Below are 16206 nucleotides of genomic sequence, written 5' to 3' on the forward strand. Positions count from 1 at the left end.
TTGTGAGGTATTCTGGAAGGTATGATTGGCCAGTACTGTTGAAGCAATTACCTTAAAACTTGTGGTTTTTTTCAGTATGCAGTTCAATTTATTGTCTTCCTCAGTGTGCAGCTGAAGAGCTCTCTCCTTAGTTCTGTTTCTGACATGGTAATTTTTCCTTCCTCCTCCAAGTAACCAAGACGGTGTGTGCCGAGCAGTGTGATGGACGGTGCTACGGGCCCTACGTCAGCGACTGCTGCCACCGGGAATGTGCTGGAGGCTGTTCCGGACCTAAAGACACTGATTGCTTTGTATGTGTGAGAATTCTTATTTTTCTCATTCCTGAAAGTCACACTGCAAATTCTTAATGCTTTAATCCATGAAATTCAGAATTTTGTCCCTTTTAATGTATTGCATGTGCACTCCCAGGTTTAAACTGCAAATTTTAGCATTAATATTTTTCACATATTAACATCACTTATCTGCTTAATATTACCCATTAACAGATTTGCAAATACAGATTGGAATCCATTAATATGCTAATCTCTGTGATCTTTATCTCTTGCTTTCTTAAAATTAACTATTAGAGGTGATACGGAATTTTAAGAAGTATTTATCATTACATCTGAGCATGTCTTTTATTACCTCTCCGTGTGCTTTTTATTTGAAAGCCAAGAATACAATTTAGCTTCAGTGTGAAAGGCATTCCATATTACTGCCAGGCTGGATTTAAACTCAGCTTTTTACTGGGTGTGGTTTTTAGTGGCGATGGAAGGAAAGTGGTTTCCAAAATACTCTACCTCAAGTGCATGCTTCTGTGTGTGCTTAAGATGAAAAGGGCTAACTTCTTCCTTTAAAAAATAAACAATCTGAACATACAGGCCTTTAGACAAATTTGGCTTGTTTGTAGTCCATTATTGAAAATCTTAGAATTGTAGAATCGTGGAATAGTTTGGGTTGGAAGGGACCTTCAAAGTTCACCCAGTCCAACCCCTGCCATGAGCCGGGACATCTTCAGCCGGTTTAGGTTGCTCAGAGCCCCGTCCAGCCTGGCCTGGGATGTCTCCAGGGATGGGGCATCCACCACCTCTCTGGACAACCTGGGCCAGTGTTTTATCACCTTCAGTCTAAAACATTTCTTCCTTGTGTCTGGCCTGAATCTCCCCTCCTTTAGCCTAAAACTATTACCCCTGGTCCTGTCATAACAGGCCCTGCTAAAATAATAGTGTAAGCAGCTTCAGAACCCAACAGTGATTGCAAACCTTTGTAGCTCATCACGCAGGGTTGCAGAGACAAGCTTTGCTAATGTTTTCACAGGAAACAAACCTAGGCCTAAAAAAGCCTAGAACTAGAACATGCGCAAAGAGATGGATTTTCAAAGGTACCAAAGTGACCGAAGAGACAAGTATCTACAAAATTGGGTAGTTTCCTTTTAAAATCTGCTAGATAGGACTGAGAGGAGAGATATTATGGTATAGACAGTTGCAAATGTTTTGATATGGTAGGCAAGTGCATCACACTGAACCAGCAAAGATGAATCTTTCCCTGTCTGGACTTGAAACTTGCTCACAGTTCAGATATTGTTTGATAGTGGTAGATGTTGTGCTTCAAAACTACATTGTAAATGCTATTCTTTTGGTGCCGACGAAATGCAGGGATGGCCTGACTTAACTAACAGGTTTTACTAAAACTGTTCTTTGTGGTGGGGACTTAGCACAAGTCGATACTCAGCCCACACATGATAGGCCTGATCCAGTGCTCACTGGAAGTTCTGTGTTGGCTTTGGACTGGAGAGATGGTAAAATAACATTCTTTCCCTTGTCATGTGCAGTCTAAATAGGTAAGGAGTTAAAAATGCACTTATAGCTCCCACATGACTACTGAGGAACATGCTCAAAGCTGACGTGTTGATGTGTGTCCACTTTCAAAGGTTAAGGACAAGTGATTTGTAGCATAAGTTCCGTAACACTGTAGCCTGAAAGAAAACTAGTTACTTTCTGAATTGTGGCAGTTATGGAAATCTGTATGCTGAAAATCAGCTAGTGTGTTTGTTCTGATCCAGCAGAGAACCACCCAGGACTTTATTCTCATTCACTCCTGGCCTGAGATCAATGTGAAAGAAATTCAGCAGGGGTCTGGCAATTTTCAGGACTAGCCATTATTTGCTTAGTACCCACTGGGTGAAAAGTGTAACTCTTTAGGCTATAGACAACTGTGTTTAGCTTTTGGCTGAGAGATAGAACTTTTTTTTTTTTTTTTTTCCCTGTGTATGCTCCTGTGCTTTCATTCACAAATTAGCAGCATTTAGCACCAAACACTAGAAGGTGGCATATGTTATGAAAGCAGTTACAAATGGATACAAAGCATTATAGTCATAAATTAAAAGTTCCCAAATCTTCTAGGTGAGCTTTTCCTGAGAAATGTCATCTCTCTTAAGAGTATGGGTGTGCTTTACTTTATGAATGTGCTAGACTGTTATCAGAGGATTCTCATGTACATGATAGAGTATCTTTTAAGTTAACAGTGGATGTAAAAAAGTGTTGAGGAAACAAAGTAAATTAATATTTATTAGTAAGTAAAAATACAGTTTATGAAGCATTACAAATCCTTCAGCATATTATGGTAGCTTGCAACAGCGTCCTGTTGTAAATATGGTTTTAATATTTCTAGATAAAATTCATCCGCCCTCCTCCATATGCTGCCATGCAATCATTTGCATATTCGGTTCTAAAAGCAAGGCAATAATCATCATCCTACATAACTGCAAGCAAGCATGCTAAAACAAAGCTTTAGAGATGTTTGTATCTTGCATTCAAAACCAAGGCAGATCTAAAACTTGAAATGCATAGGAGGGCCTGGTTTAGTGCCCAACGGAATCAGTAAAGGGTCACAACCCTATTGATAGGGTCCAGTTCTTAGTAAAGAGGTAACTGACTGTATTTACCTTTGTAAGGAAAACAAACAAACAAACCATCAACCTGGTTCTGTGAGAAACTGCCAGTTTTTGTAATAGGCATTTTAAAGAACCAGAAAAGACAAGATCAGGAGTTTGGCTCCATATAGGACTGTGCCTTCATCATGGAACACCCGTTTTGTCCCTTTACACAGCAGATTTTGTCCTTCTCCCTTGGTGACATTATTAGCCTCTCCCTTCTGAAGTCTTCTGAGATGACCAGTAGCCTCCCCCAGTCCTGCTGGTCCTGTTCTGAACAGAGATATGGGCTGTTAATGAAAGCAGCAGAACAGAGGAATCTTTTTCACTTTTCCCTCAGTCTCAGCCATGGAGGGGAGGAGACGTAACACACATATTGCTATACTTTTTGACTGTTTAAAGATTCAAAACCATCTGTATTTTTTACAACCTGGAAAAGGACCAGAAGTATTCATCCTTAGACTAAAACTTCGAAAGCAACCTGGCTTCTGGAAGAGAGGTTAGTGGGGAAGCAGAATCCAGTAGCAGTTGTTGCTTAAACTGCTAGAGGGATCTGAGCCAGGCTACAGCTTTCATATTCACATGAAATGTGACATTTACAGTATGCTTTGTGAATATTACTCCAACAGTTTTTCATAAGCTGTGCTTAAAACCATAGACACAATATGTGGTGATAAGGAATGTCAGAATCGGTGGGGTTTTTCTATTACTAATTATCAACCTTGCATGGCCAATTATTTTCCCTGCATACCATTACTTTCCTTATGCACACATTTGTCAGGGCTCTGTCCTCTGTCAGCTGTGGGTGGCTGAGCTTGAATGCTAAGTGATACAAAGTCCTATTTTCTTTTCTCAGTGTGTGAAGCAACTGACCTTGTTAAACTTGCCACTTAGGGAAATGACCCCCTACTGTGCTAGCTCAAAAGAAGTTGTTATCCCTCTTGCTTTCTAATTGGGAATTTCAGTTTTCAGCTGGACGATGGACTCATGCTGTAAGAAATCTAAAGGTTGAACCTCTGAAAAAGTCATTAGCATTTGTTTGGACTGACTATGACAAATAGCTGTTCACTTTTGGCAGTTTTAGAATGTCCTATTGCGTGTGAATTAGTTGATTGGTAGTAGTAACAATAGTTATGAAGCAAATTACAGTGTTGTTATGTTTTTGTAGGAAGTGCTGTAACACTCAATTGTGTTTCCAATTAAGGGGACTCAGTGAACCCCCTTTCAAAGGTCATGTTTTTGCCCAGATCCTAGTAAGAAATCTAAGTAGCCTGAAGGAAGGTTAGAAAGCTATATTTCATATTCCTCAGCATGTCTGAACAATTAAGATTGTATTTTAAACTAATTAAAAAAAAAAAAAAAAAAGAAGGCGGCAAAATAAAACCAACTAAATTGCTTAATTTATTTTTTTTTCTCCTTTGTTTTGCAGGCCTGTATGAATTTCAATGACAGTGGTGCATGTGTCACGCAGTGCCCCCAGACTTTTGTATATAATCCTACCACCTTCCAACTGGAGCATAATCACAATGCCAAGTACACCTATGGGGCTTTTTGTGTCAAAAAATGCCCACGTAAGTGCTCTGTTAGCTGCTTTTTCCTGCAGTGATGGAAAGTTTGAAGTTGTATTTCAGGAGCCTTACAAAACACTCAGAGAATGAGAGCTGAGTGCATAGTGCACTATCTCAAATCATTCCACATGTGCTTGCAGGCTGTAGTAACTCAGTCGTGTATTAACAAAGGCAGTGAAAATCGGAGTTGCTGACACTTGCCAGGTATCCTCTACTCTAGTGATTTTCTTAAAGAAAGAGAATTCTCTGGTTTCTGTTTTCTTGACCACCACTTGTCACATTCATGTGTTAGATCAGCATCTGTAAATTTCAAAATGAACTCTTAAAATAGTGCCAAAGGCCTATATTAGTTAATGGGATTGTAAAGGGTAGAAATTTCTATTTCAGGAAAATAACAGTCCACCACCAGTACTACCTGGCACCAAATGCTTTCAGGATACTGATGTCCTTTTCTTAACATGAAGTAATGATGGTTTGACAGAAAGTTACCATAAATATTTTCTGAGCAGTTCTGTACCAATGAGGAAAAAACATGCAATATTGACAACAACAGTCTTAAAGTTCCAGAGTAAAATTGGAGGGGAGGAGGGAGTTAAAAAAAAAGAATAATAATCCCATGCATGTAAAAAACACATGCTTCTGAGATGCCAGACAGATGATGACAAGTAACAGAAAAATTTAAAGGGTCATCAGTTACGTAGTCTCTGATATACTGGTTTAGTTACAAAGAAAAATAAGGGAGATGGTATTCTTGCTCTCCATTTCATTCCCACCAAGGTTTACAGTTCTGCTATGCATTAATTATTTTATACATAAATTACATATAAGAATGATGAGTAATCTATAATAAATGGAACCATAATTCAACCCAAAGCTAAATCTGAATTTTCAGTCTCTGTGGTGGAGTTCAAGTTGACAGTAGGCTGAGGCTGTTGACTGTCAAAGCTTAGTTCTGTTTCTAATAGCGTGATGGCTTTTTTGAAGCAAGATAATTTTTTTTTACATACCATACACTACTTAAGGGATATCATTATTTGTCCAAATACTTCATTGACCTGTTTTTTTTTATCTTTTGTTTTTTCCTGTCTTGACATTATTAAGCTTTCAATTATGCACGATCAGTCTGTATCCCCTTTGGCAGTTGTTTTACAAGGTGAAATTGGAATACTTGTTATTGTCTTGTTCAGTGTTTTATCCCAGAGGTATATATTTGTGTATGTATGGAAGAGACATGGCAGAGCATCTTGCTTTCTTTCTCTCCAATTGCTGTATCTTTTTTTACCAAAAATAATGGTAAGACCAAATTAGGGGAGGAGGGGGGATTGGGCCTGACAATTCATGCATTTTCATAAGTCTCCTAAAACATGCTTGATTTGCTTGCTTATACACCTCTGAAAACACTGAACATTAAATGTTAAGGTCAATATGGAAGTGCAGAGATAATTAATAATACGAATTGACATAGAGTCCAAAACCATATGTCCCAGTATTATTTAGTGCAGTGCTTTGCTTTCTGATAGTATCTTCTTTTTCTCTTCAGACAACTTTGTGGTAGATTCCAGCTCTTGTGTCCGTGCGTGCCCGAGCTCCAAGATGGAGGTTGAAGAAAATGGTATTAAGATGTGCAAGCCCTGCACTGACATTTGTCCTAAAGGTAGGCAGTAGTTCAGTATAAATTTTCTTGAATGTGATCTACTCTGTAGTAGAGCAGAGCAGGGTATTATTTTGGCATGAAATACCCTTTCTGACTACATTGTAGAATATTAATAGCCTTTGGATATCCAGGGAACTTTGAGCTATGTAGGCTGAGCATGAAGTATATACGATAGAATTAAAATGTATGGTTTGTCTTATTAATATAATGTTAGATTTCCATTTATTTCCTGACACAGTGAATTCTAAGTGAAGGCACTATTCAGACCTTTAAATTAATTGCAGTAAATAAGATTTTTGCTGAATAGATAGTTTTATACATAAAAATACGTGTGTAGAGTTCCTGTCAAGCTCTTGGCCTTTGTCTGTGTGGACAAAAGTTACCACATATTTGTAAAAGGTTCATGTGTACTGCTGGTGGTTGCTATTAGAAGAGCCCACTTAGGGAGATATGATACATTATGTGATGGAAAGCAAGGAGGATTTGTTCCTGGATGCATCATGTGTCTCAGAAAATGCAACTAAATTACATAGAATGGCTAAACAGAGAAGTTTCCTCACTGGGTACTGAAGTTTCTGCAGGCCCCAGTAATTTATTTGTTGGGATGATGAGTAAAGAATTAGTTGTATGTCCTGTGAATGTGTAAGTTCACAAATCCACCAGAGCGAAGGGCACCTCTGGAGCTACCAGTGTTAGGACCTCTCAGTTTCTGCAGTAAGTAGCACGAATAGATGGATGGCCACTAGGCCAGGCTGAGGTAAGTTATCAACTACCTGTTTACAGCTGGCTTAGAGTGGGATTTTGTGTGGTTTATACTTGCCTTAGATCCAGTGTGAAATAGCTTAACTTGTGTCCTCCTGTGGCAGGTACTTTAGCTTATTGTTTGTTTTAAATTGGTATGTGCTTCTTCGGGAATATGGATAGAGCATGCTGGTTTAACTCCTCTCTGCTGCTTTAACTGTGAAAGAAATGAAGACCTGGGTCTCGAAGGCCATCGTGTTCTGATTTAGTAATTGTTTTTCCTAGTTCTTTACACAAACTCCTTCTTTTGGCAGCATGTGATGGCATTGGAACAGGCAGTTTAGTGTCAGCTCAGACAGTGGATTCCAGCAACATTGACAAGTTCATAAACTGTACCAAGATCAATGGCAACCTTATCTTCCTTGTTACTGGGATTCATGGGTAAGTGGAAAATATGAAGATGTTATGTCATGGTGCCAGTTGAAACAAATTGCGTCCACCTCTTAATGATGGCCACAAGCTTCTTTTATGGAATACCAGATCGAGGATAAATCAGTTCTCAGCTTCCCATTATCAAGAAAACTGTTAACTTGATTCTTATGATTCAACCTTTGGGAAAAGAAAGGATGAAGTAGATCGTTTGCTCTAGACAGAGAACTGTGATCTTTGGTTACCTTATGAGATCCTTGGTACTGGCTTACAATAATGGCTGATTAGACAATAGAAGGGAGAAAGGGAAGTTACCTCTGTGAGTTTGTTTTCAGTTTTGTATGACCAGCAGTCTAATGTGCAGAATATGCAGAGGGAATGCCTCACCCAGCATAAATTGTCACAGCCTGAGTGCCTGGCACTGCATTTGCATGTAAAAAAGTTGCCTTCTTGTCAATCAGTTTTGAAGTATATAGTCAGGTTTCAATTCCAGAGATACACAAAACTCACTGGTATTTAAATCCACTATTTTGATTTAAATGTGGCTGTATATTGAATAAGTCTTAGTAACAGTTAAAGATGTGGAGGTATGGAATCAGTATTTAAAGTCTCACCGGTGTCTCCTTCTAAAGGAAGATATACCAGCCAGATAATTAGTGCCTTGTTGTTTATAGTTTGGTGCACTCTGTGTTTGCTGTTGTAGCAAAGGTGAATGTGTGGCACAAATGCTGCAAGGGTGGGATGTGTCCTGGGCAGACAGATGTGCTTTGTTTCGATGGTCAGGTGAAGTCCGATGCAACTGGCCGCTTTCTTGCATTGTGTTCTTTCTGTCACTGAGACAACACAAACATAACTGCATCTTCTTACTAACTCAAGCCTCCATGTTGTAATCAGCCATGGTGAATTACATGTGACACTTGAGGTGTTTCAGGACCTATTAAAATTAGCAAAACCTTAAAAACGTAAAAATAAGATTCAACCCTTTTGACCCTTTGTTGCGATAAGTATGCAGAGATTTTGTGGTACATTAACAGTGTAAAGTACTCAATTGCTTCTACCACTGCATAGGCTTCAAACTTTAACTTGCTTTTTAGGTTCCTTTGAGCTTTCACCATGGCTTGAAGCTGATTGTCAAGAGTTGATAACTCAAATACAGTTCCCAAACCAACTCCATGTTTGCAGCTTTATGATGTAGTTAAAGTGTAATTAACTGAACGTCTGCAGATTGATATAAAATGGAATTCTGGCATGAGCAGTGCCAGTACATTTTTCTTTAGTGTTTCCATAAATTAAGATATGTTTAGATTATAATAAAGTGGTTGACACCAGGCTGTCTGGCTCAGATTTCCCTACTAGGTGAAGTGGAAAGAAACAACTTGTTTCCTTCATTTGATACGTGATTGGTTATAATGCTTCACCTACAACTTGACTCCAGCCATGAGGAAGACTGCTGAAAATCCACTTTAGTGGAGCCCTACAGCTCAATGGTTCTCAAAAGGCCAGCGAATGTGAACTTCGTGTAGTTGGTCTTCTCTCCAGCAGGGAGTACAGTGTGAAAGGTTAATGTAGCATTGGAGAAGAAGGACTTTGGTTCAGATGGTTTGAGGAAATGCTGCATCGAACTTATTGAAGCCCTGGGAAAGGTCACACAGGAGTCAGTGCTCAGGCTGCCACACGTTCTGATCTGGTCAAATGGCCAACTGAGAGGCTGGATGTAAATCTCTTAAATCTCACAGGACAGAAGGTATGGCAGCACATGCAAGACCAGCAGCTAGAGGACTTGAGCAATTTTGTGTGGATTATTCCAGTGCATTACATGAAATGTAATTTTAAGTATTAGAACTGCTTTTGTTGCAAAGTTGTATAAACTGCAAAGTTATGAGATTAAACTTTAAAAAATCATTTAAAGAAACCTGTCAAAATTAAAGGGACCAAAACCAACCTTGAATAAAACTGTATTTGTCTGAAAAATATCTAAATTATGGACTATAAAGCAGGAGGTTAAAATATTTTGTCCTATTTTAACAGAAGAATATGAGCCTAGGACACATAGTTCTGAAACTGTGTAGCACTTTGTCTCTCACACTTTGTGAAGAAAACTCAGTCCAATGAGTCTTAATATGAAGATGTAGAGTTCTGCAAAGCTAAGTTTTTTCAAGTGTAAATAGCAGTAGTGTATACTGAAGAAAAGATTTGAGAATTAATTTCAATAACATTGTGTTTCTGGAACAGCTTTTTGTTTAAAATTTCTGTTAAGTTTTACAAATCAAGAATACAGAAAGGAGTTTTAAAAAAATGATATTAGCTACACAAGCAGTTTATTATATAAATGGACAGTATGGAACAACAACAATAACACACAATACCTAGTTGGCTTCTTAAATAGTTGGAGAGTCTTTACTCCTTTAAAATTAGGGGGGGAAGTATTTACTAACTGATGGCACTCTCAAAATCAAGGTCAGCTTCATCTTTTTACACTGTAGAATATCTAACTTGGAGATTTTAATGTTTTATGGGGGTATTTCATTTTTCAGGTGACAAACTGGCTTGGCAAGGATTTGTGCTTTTTATGTTTTCTGTGGAACACTTTCTAAAAAGTGTACCCTTTTAATGCCATGTGTCGGGAACTGCTGGCATGCTCTTAGTTTTCCTTTGCTTATAGCTTGTCACTCATTTCAGTAGCAGTTTTGTTAGCCCTGGTAGTACAGTATCACAACCGTACCATTTGATCTAGTATTCCTGGAAAAAAACATTGAAAATTCATCTTTCCTTTAGGGAGGTCACCCATGGTTATGTAGAGTCCCTTAATTTTCCATGAACATAAATATTTGCAAAAACATTAATGATTTGAACCTTAAAGTTGCTAAGTACCATTCTTTTCCTGCAACATGACTTGGGAGAAGTTAGACACGGGTTCTGCAGGAGCAATAGTCCGAAGAAGCTGGAAATCTGGCACATATGCAGCCTAAAAGCAAAGTGTTGACCTCCTGAATACTGCTTCCACGTGGTATGGCTTTGAGAACCTGATCTTCTTTTCAGCATCACATTTTGTGCTTTTATTCTTTCAGAGACCCATATCACACAATTGCTGCAATCAATCCAGAGAAATTAAATATCTTCCAAACAGTGAGAGAAATAACAGGTAACCTGTTTCTGATTTCATATAATCTGAACTTCTCACTTTGCATTTATGGTTGTCATTTGTTGGGTTTTCTGAAGAACACAAGGTGATTTTTTTTTTTTCTTTAAACTCATCATGCTGTAAATTTGATAACAGTTTAATACACAACTTCGGTATCAGTTGGTATTCACAAGTTGTTGTCCTTTACTCATGAATACAGAATGCCCATTATGTTTGAGGTGCACAAGAACCAGAGAACCAAGACCTTACTGTTGGGTGGGCAAAGGGGTCTTGGTGCTGTGGTAGCAAAGTGGGACAAGTGTTGGACAAGGGGGAGCACCTAGCGAGGAAAATGGTGCTGAAATGTGGGAAAACATTCTCTTCACCTGAAAGAAGGTGAAATTTGAAATATGCCTTGGAAAAAAAATCCAGACAAGCCAATCTGTTTTTGCAGCTATTTCTGTTCTAACAGAAGATGCTGCTGCAAATTAGTTTCTGTAATTTAAAGTAAAATGTATAATGTGTGAGATGATGGTCCCTCCCATCTTTTGTGACTTTGGAGTGCAGTTATGTAGCTAGAATTCAGTACTTTGTTTTCTTGCATCTTGCTTCTTGTTTCACCATTCAGGGAACAGGGAGAAAGATACTTTAGTTTTGATTTCTTGATTGATTGCTGATTATGTATAAATAGGGAAATGCCAAAAAAATTCTATTTCATGCACAAAAAAAGTTCTTTGGACACTGTAGTGTGATTGTAGCTGTGTGGAGCTCAACAAGTGTTTGGCATTGGAAATGAGTTCTCTCCCACATGCTTCTCTTCTCAAAAGTTGTGTATTTCAGCAAACCAGTGGGATTAAAAGTGAAAGTAAGCTCTAAATTTCCCTTAATTAATGTCAAAGATAATCTGGCATCTGTGTGTCTGTAATTTGCCATTCTTAAACACACTAATTGACAGTCTCAACTCCACTACTTAAGTGGAATTACCCCTGTGCTTAAAGATGTACTGCATTTCAGTCCAGTACTGAATGAAAATCATGGAGAACTGCACTCTGTAAAGGACTGTGTAGCACAAAATGAGTACTCCCACACACCTGTGCAGAGAATATTCTGGTGATGGACAGTCCTCACACACACGTTCAGAAGCGAATGTAAATTCTTTGTTTTAGTAAGTTTGTCATCTTTCAATGAACCATGACAGATGTGTCAGCTTCTAAGTCTCTAGCACATTTTAAAATGGAATGTTCTTAATTCAGGAAGATCTTCATTTTTTTCTGCTGCTATTGTTTAGAAAAGGCTGAACAGCCTTGCGAGGTTCTAGCCTGTGTTTAGGTTCAGCCTCACTATGGATGTAGTGCTGCTGTGACGAGTCCTCCTTTGCTTTCGTGGTGGAGACAGTGGTGAGCACCCTGATGAATTCAAAGACGTTAGTCTGCCGCATTCATTAGCTATTTATTTATTTTTCTCAAACCAGCACTAACTTTCATTTATAGGCTAAGCCTGTCCTAACTCATGTATGGAGCCTTTATGGCTAAAATGATTGACATTCATGTCCTTGCCTATCTGTCCTTCAGGGTATTTGAACATACAGTCGTGGCCTGAGAATATGACAGATTTCAGGGTGTTTTCTAACTTGGTTACTATCGGTGGAAGAGCTCTCTATAGGTAAGATAGTTCCTCTGTTGATTGAATATTTTTTTATTATTATTCAATGATTCTTTGTTCAGTAGCACAGAATGCAACATCCTTTGGGAAAGGCATCATAAATTGATGTATTTTTCTCTGTTACCAAGGTATTCATTAACAGCATCTGCTAATCAGTTGTTTAGAATGGGTAATACCTTCTGAGCCTAATGATTTTTTTTTTTTTTTTTAAATAATGTCTTAGTTCATTGCTGTAGCTTATTGTCTGTAAAGTACATTTTATAGTTTTAAATCTTTTGTGAATATGAAACATGACTTAAAAGACATTAATAGTAAAACTTAGCCCCATTATCAGGAAATTCATGTGGTTGCAATGGCAAGTGCAGGCTTGTCTACCTAAAGAACACGGTGGTTTAAATAAATGGTAAAAGATAAATACATGGATAATTACATGGTTTTAGGAGAAGGAATGTGGTGAGAAATAATGGGGGAAGCACAAAAAGGCACCTGAATGATTTATACAGCAGACCCTGGTTCCCCATTGTGTAAATGTAGTAAATCAGTCTTGGGATTCTGCTGGCATCTTAAACAGCAACCCAAGCGCAATATGAACAGCAGGAAAACCTTGAGATTGAGTTACAGCCCAACATTCTGTTTGGAAGCAGCAATTTTTATTTTAAACAGCTGGAAAACAATTATAATCATTAAAATACAATAACGTAAAGGGTGCCCAGAAACTGGATATTGTCTTCTCTAATCTTCAGTCATAAAATATGTGCAGTCATTTCCGTGTTACACAGACAATAATTTACTATTCCTTTGATGAAGAAAGGCGATAACCAGATAGTACAACAAAAGAAAAATGAAATTTAGAAAGTGGGCTGGAAAAAAATCCTTGAAAACAACAATTTCTTCCTGCATTACTATAAATGACATTAATTTGATGCCTGACAGAAGATGTTAATACATTTTGCATGACTTTGTCGGTTTCTCCTTAGCATATAAACTATCAGACTATTGATTCTGTCCAAAAATAACCCTATGAATTTTATGCAGTTTTTCCAACAGCACATTATCTCAAAGAACATGTTAATGGGTGACATGTAACGAGTTGAGGAGTTCTGCTTGCCCTCTTGGCCTAGCACTGTGAGCATCACAGCTTGTGGTATCGCAATTCTTACAAGACTCCTGATTTTCCAGGCAATAGAACTGGATGTTGACTCATAAAATATTTGTATCAGCCCAAAATAAAAGTTTTCTGACCAAATTTCAGTTTTGCCAGAAGGATCATCTTGACATTAGGAACTAATTCTATTGGGAATTCCCAACCAGCTCTAATTGAAATTCTGCCTTCTGGAGCTAATTCCTGTTTTCTCATACTTTTTTTTTTATTTTCATCACAGTGGCCTTTCGTTACTCATCCTAAAGCAACAAGGCATTACCTCTCTGCAGTTTCAGTCCTTGAAGCAAATCAGTGCTGGCAACATCTACATAACAGACAACAGCAATTTGTGCTACTACCACACTGTCAACTGGACCAGCCTCTTCAGCACACCCAGTCAAAAGACAGTGATTCATCGAAATAAAAAGGCAGAGAACTGCAGTAAGTACTGCTGCTCAGTGCAAAACTTCTCACCTATGACTGGCTCACTTGGGGGAGAAATGATACAATTACTGGCAAAATACAGGCCAGGAACTTGGCTGGTGTATCTTGGAGCTCCATGGACATGAGTGGAGCTGTGATCATTCACAGAATCTAAGGATTTGGCCCAGTCTGCCTCTGAGCAGATTTATAGGCAAATGTAATGCTTTTAAGTATGAACGAATGAAAGGGAGAGAGAGAGCACTGCTTCCTTGCCATTATGTGAATTTTCCAGATTAGGGATAGAGTTTCACAAATATGGATTTTGAACGCCATTAATGTGCAGTGAATGTGGTGTTCCTGAAAGGCATTGATTTTACACATTGAAAAACTACATCCCTTTCCTTATGGAGCGAGATGAGCATCTTTTACTTCCCTTCCTCTGCATCACCAAAGTGGCCCTCTCTTAATCTAGAAAGGCGACTTATGGGACTGTTTTTGATCACTGGGTTCCTCGTTTTTGTACTTGACCTATCTGATAAGGAAGATTATTTTCAGTTGGGTCTGATTGTCTTTCAGGAAAACTTACATGACAATACCTGGACCGAGATTACAGTACTGAAAATCAAATTAATGCTATGCAGCAGATGAAACAATTTGGTTATACAGAAATCATGCAGCAAATTGCATTAATACAATCGTATTGTAGCAGCAATACAGTTCATTTTAAGCATTTGTTAGACTGCTAGCAAGACAGGAGATTTATGAAATTGCTGTATATTCAAGTGTTAGTTCTGGGTTTTGTGCTTTGACCAGCCAGCAGTGTTTGCTTTTTGTTTTTTTCAGGCTGTGGTCCTACATTTAACTTATTCTTTTATTTGTGGAATTTTTGTTGTTATTTTTCTTCTGCCCTCCCTTTGAAGTACTATTCTTCTATGCTTTGAGAAAATTTGTGGCTGTGCTCATCCCTGTAGTATGAGTGTACCTTCCACTGCCAGGTGAAACACAACTATATATTTATTGCTGCTTCTCAATATTTTTACTAATTTCTTCTGCCATGTAAGAGCTACATGAAGTGAAAAGTCTTGTTTGGTAGGGCACTGCATGGTTTTGTTTGTTCTTTTTGTTGTTATTATTATTATTATTTGGCTGTTTCTTCACATGCAAGTTAAAGTGATGGTGAAAGAAATGCCTCTTGCAGTTAGTAGTAGATAGTAGATAGTTCAATTGTGATCATGCCAGAGTGTGTAGAGGGAAAGGGTTGTTGCTTAACCTCCAGCAGACCACTGTCTACTTTTAAATTGCAGCATACTTTATCCTTTGATGTAGACATTCTGTTATGTGGGACAGAGGAACATGTTGACCAGATCATTTCTCCGTAAAAGTTCTTGTGCGTGTTTGTAAAAAATGTCCTTGGCGTAGGCTGTGAAGCTATGGATTAGATCCTTACATTTGGTAGAACGTTTTGTGGGAAGGCACTACAGAAGGTGAAGGTGAGCTGCAGTGTCTGCTGCTACCTCTGTGGTGAGGGAGTGCACAAGGGTGTCCTGTGTGTGGAACAGCTTTGTGCCCTGATGTCCTTGCTGCTGTAACCCAGCCAAAGGTGTGAATAAATGAGTCCAGGGGGTTGTCTGTGAGAGTAGCGTAGCTCTCTTCATCATCTAGAGATGACTGAACACGTGATGATAATGTCCTGTAGGAATGAAGTGTTGAGGATGAGTCCAAGAGTTATCCTGAATAATGAAGTGAGTTAACTAGTTACAGGATGAAGAAGGCTGCACGGTCTCTATTTTCCACATACCAAACTTCATCTTGTTTTGAATTAGCTCCAGTAGCTCAACATCCATGAGCTTTGTGTTGTCATATTAATGGCTTCTGTTCTCTTGTTTTTCATTTTTTCCATCTCAAAGCATTTTCTTAGTTTTGAGTTCAAGGGTGAATATTATTTGAACATTGAATAAGATCAGCCTTGCAAGGGAAAATCCTGCATTTCCTGGCAGCTTCAGCTCCTTTGAAACTTGGAGGAAAGCTCCTGACTTCCCATGAATAACTACTGCCTTCAGTCTTGCCAGCTAGAGCACTTGTAGATGGCTTGTATAATAATTCCAGTATGCATTCTTCTGTTTCTGCCCCCACATAGAGATCCAACTATTAAAAAAGGTATATTATTTGGCAAATGTAGGTGTTGCCAAGAATGAGAACCATATCTGCCCAGCAACAGTGGAATACTAGTTACTTTTCCCCACAGTGGGGTTGGAATTTATTATGATCCAAGTCGTGAGGAGGAACCTAGTTCTGTGCTAGCAGTCTAGTAAAGTTATTTTCCAGGAATAAAAATACTCCTAAAGATACTTTATGAAATCTAACACCAAGGGAATCTTCCTGAGGAAAACAAATCTTACTCATTTCATTTTAAGAAGTCACAATGTAAGCTACAGTACCAGGGGAATAGTTTTAAAAATGGACTTTAACCTATATTCATTAAAGGGACTGTATATAATGAACATAGGGTAGGAGCCAAGTTACTCTGATCAGAAGGCAGTGTCGTAGAATCCTTAC

General features: G+C 38.4%; 1 protein-coding gene across 4 annotated transcripts in view; it reads left to right on the plus strand.

Annotated features, from left to right (window-relative positions):
• The window catches only part of ERBB4 (erb-b2 receptor tyrosine kinase 4), a gene marked incomplete at its 3' end in the record, with an annotated part of 614339 nt that overhangs the window by 446527 nt on the left and 151606 nt on the right, over nt 1-16206 (plus strand). For all 4 annotated transcript variants that reach the window (XM_082056775.1, XM_082056772.1, XM_082056773.1 and 1 more), the window contains exons 6-12: nt 172-290; nt 4341-4482; nt 6020-6133; nt 7189-7315; nt 10372-10445; nt 11996-12086; nt 13469-13668. In XM_082056775.1, coding sequence (XP_081912901.1) covers nt 172-290; nt 4341-4482; nt 6020-6133; nt 7189-7315; nt 10372-10445; nt 11996-12086; nt 13469-13668 — 867 coding nt within the window. The remainder of the gene's footprint in view (nt 1-171; nt 291-4340; nt 4483-6019; nt 6134-7188; nt 7316-10371; nt 10446-11995; nt 12087-13468; nt 13669-16206) is intronic.

Source organism: Streptopelia decaocto, assembly GCF_964273445.1.
Source record: "Streptopelia decaocto genome assembly, chromosome: 6".
Taxonomy (NCBI): Eukaryota; Metazoa; Chordata; class Aves; order Columbiformes; family Columbidae; genus Streptopelia; species Streptopelia decaocto.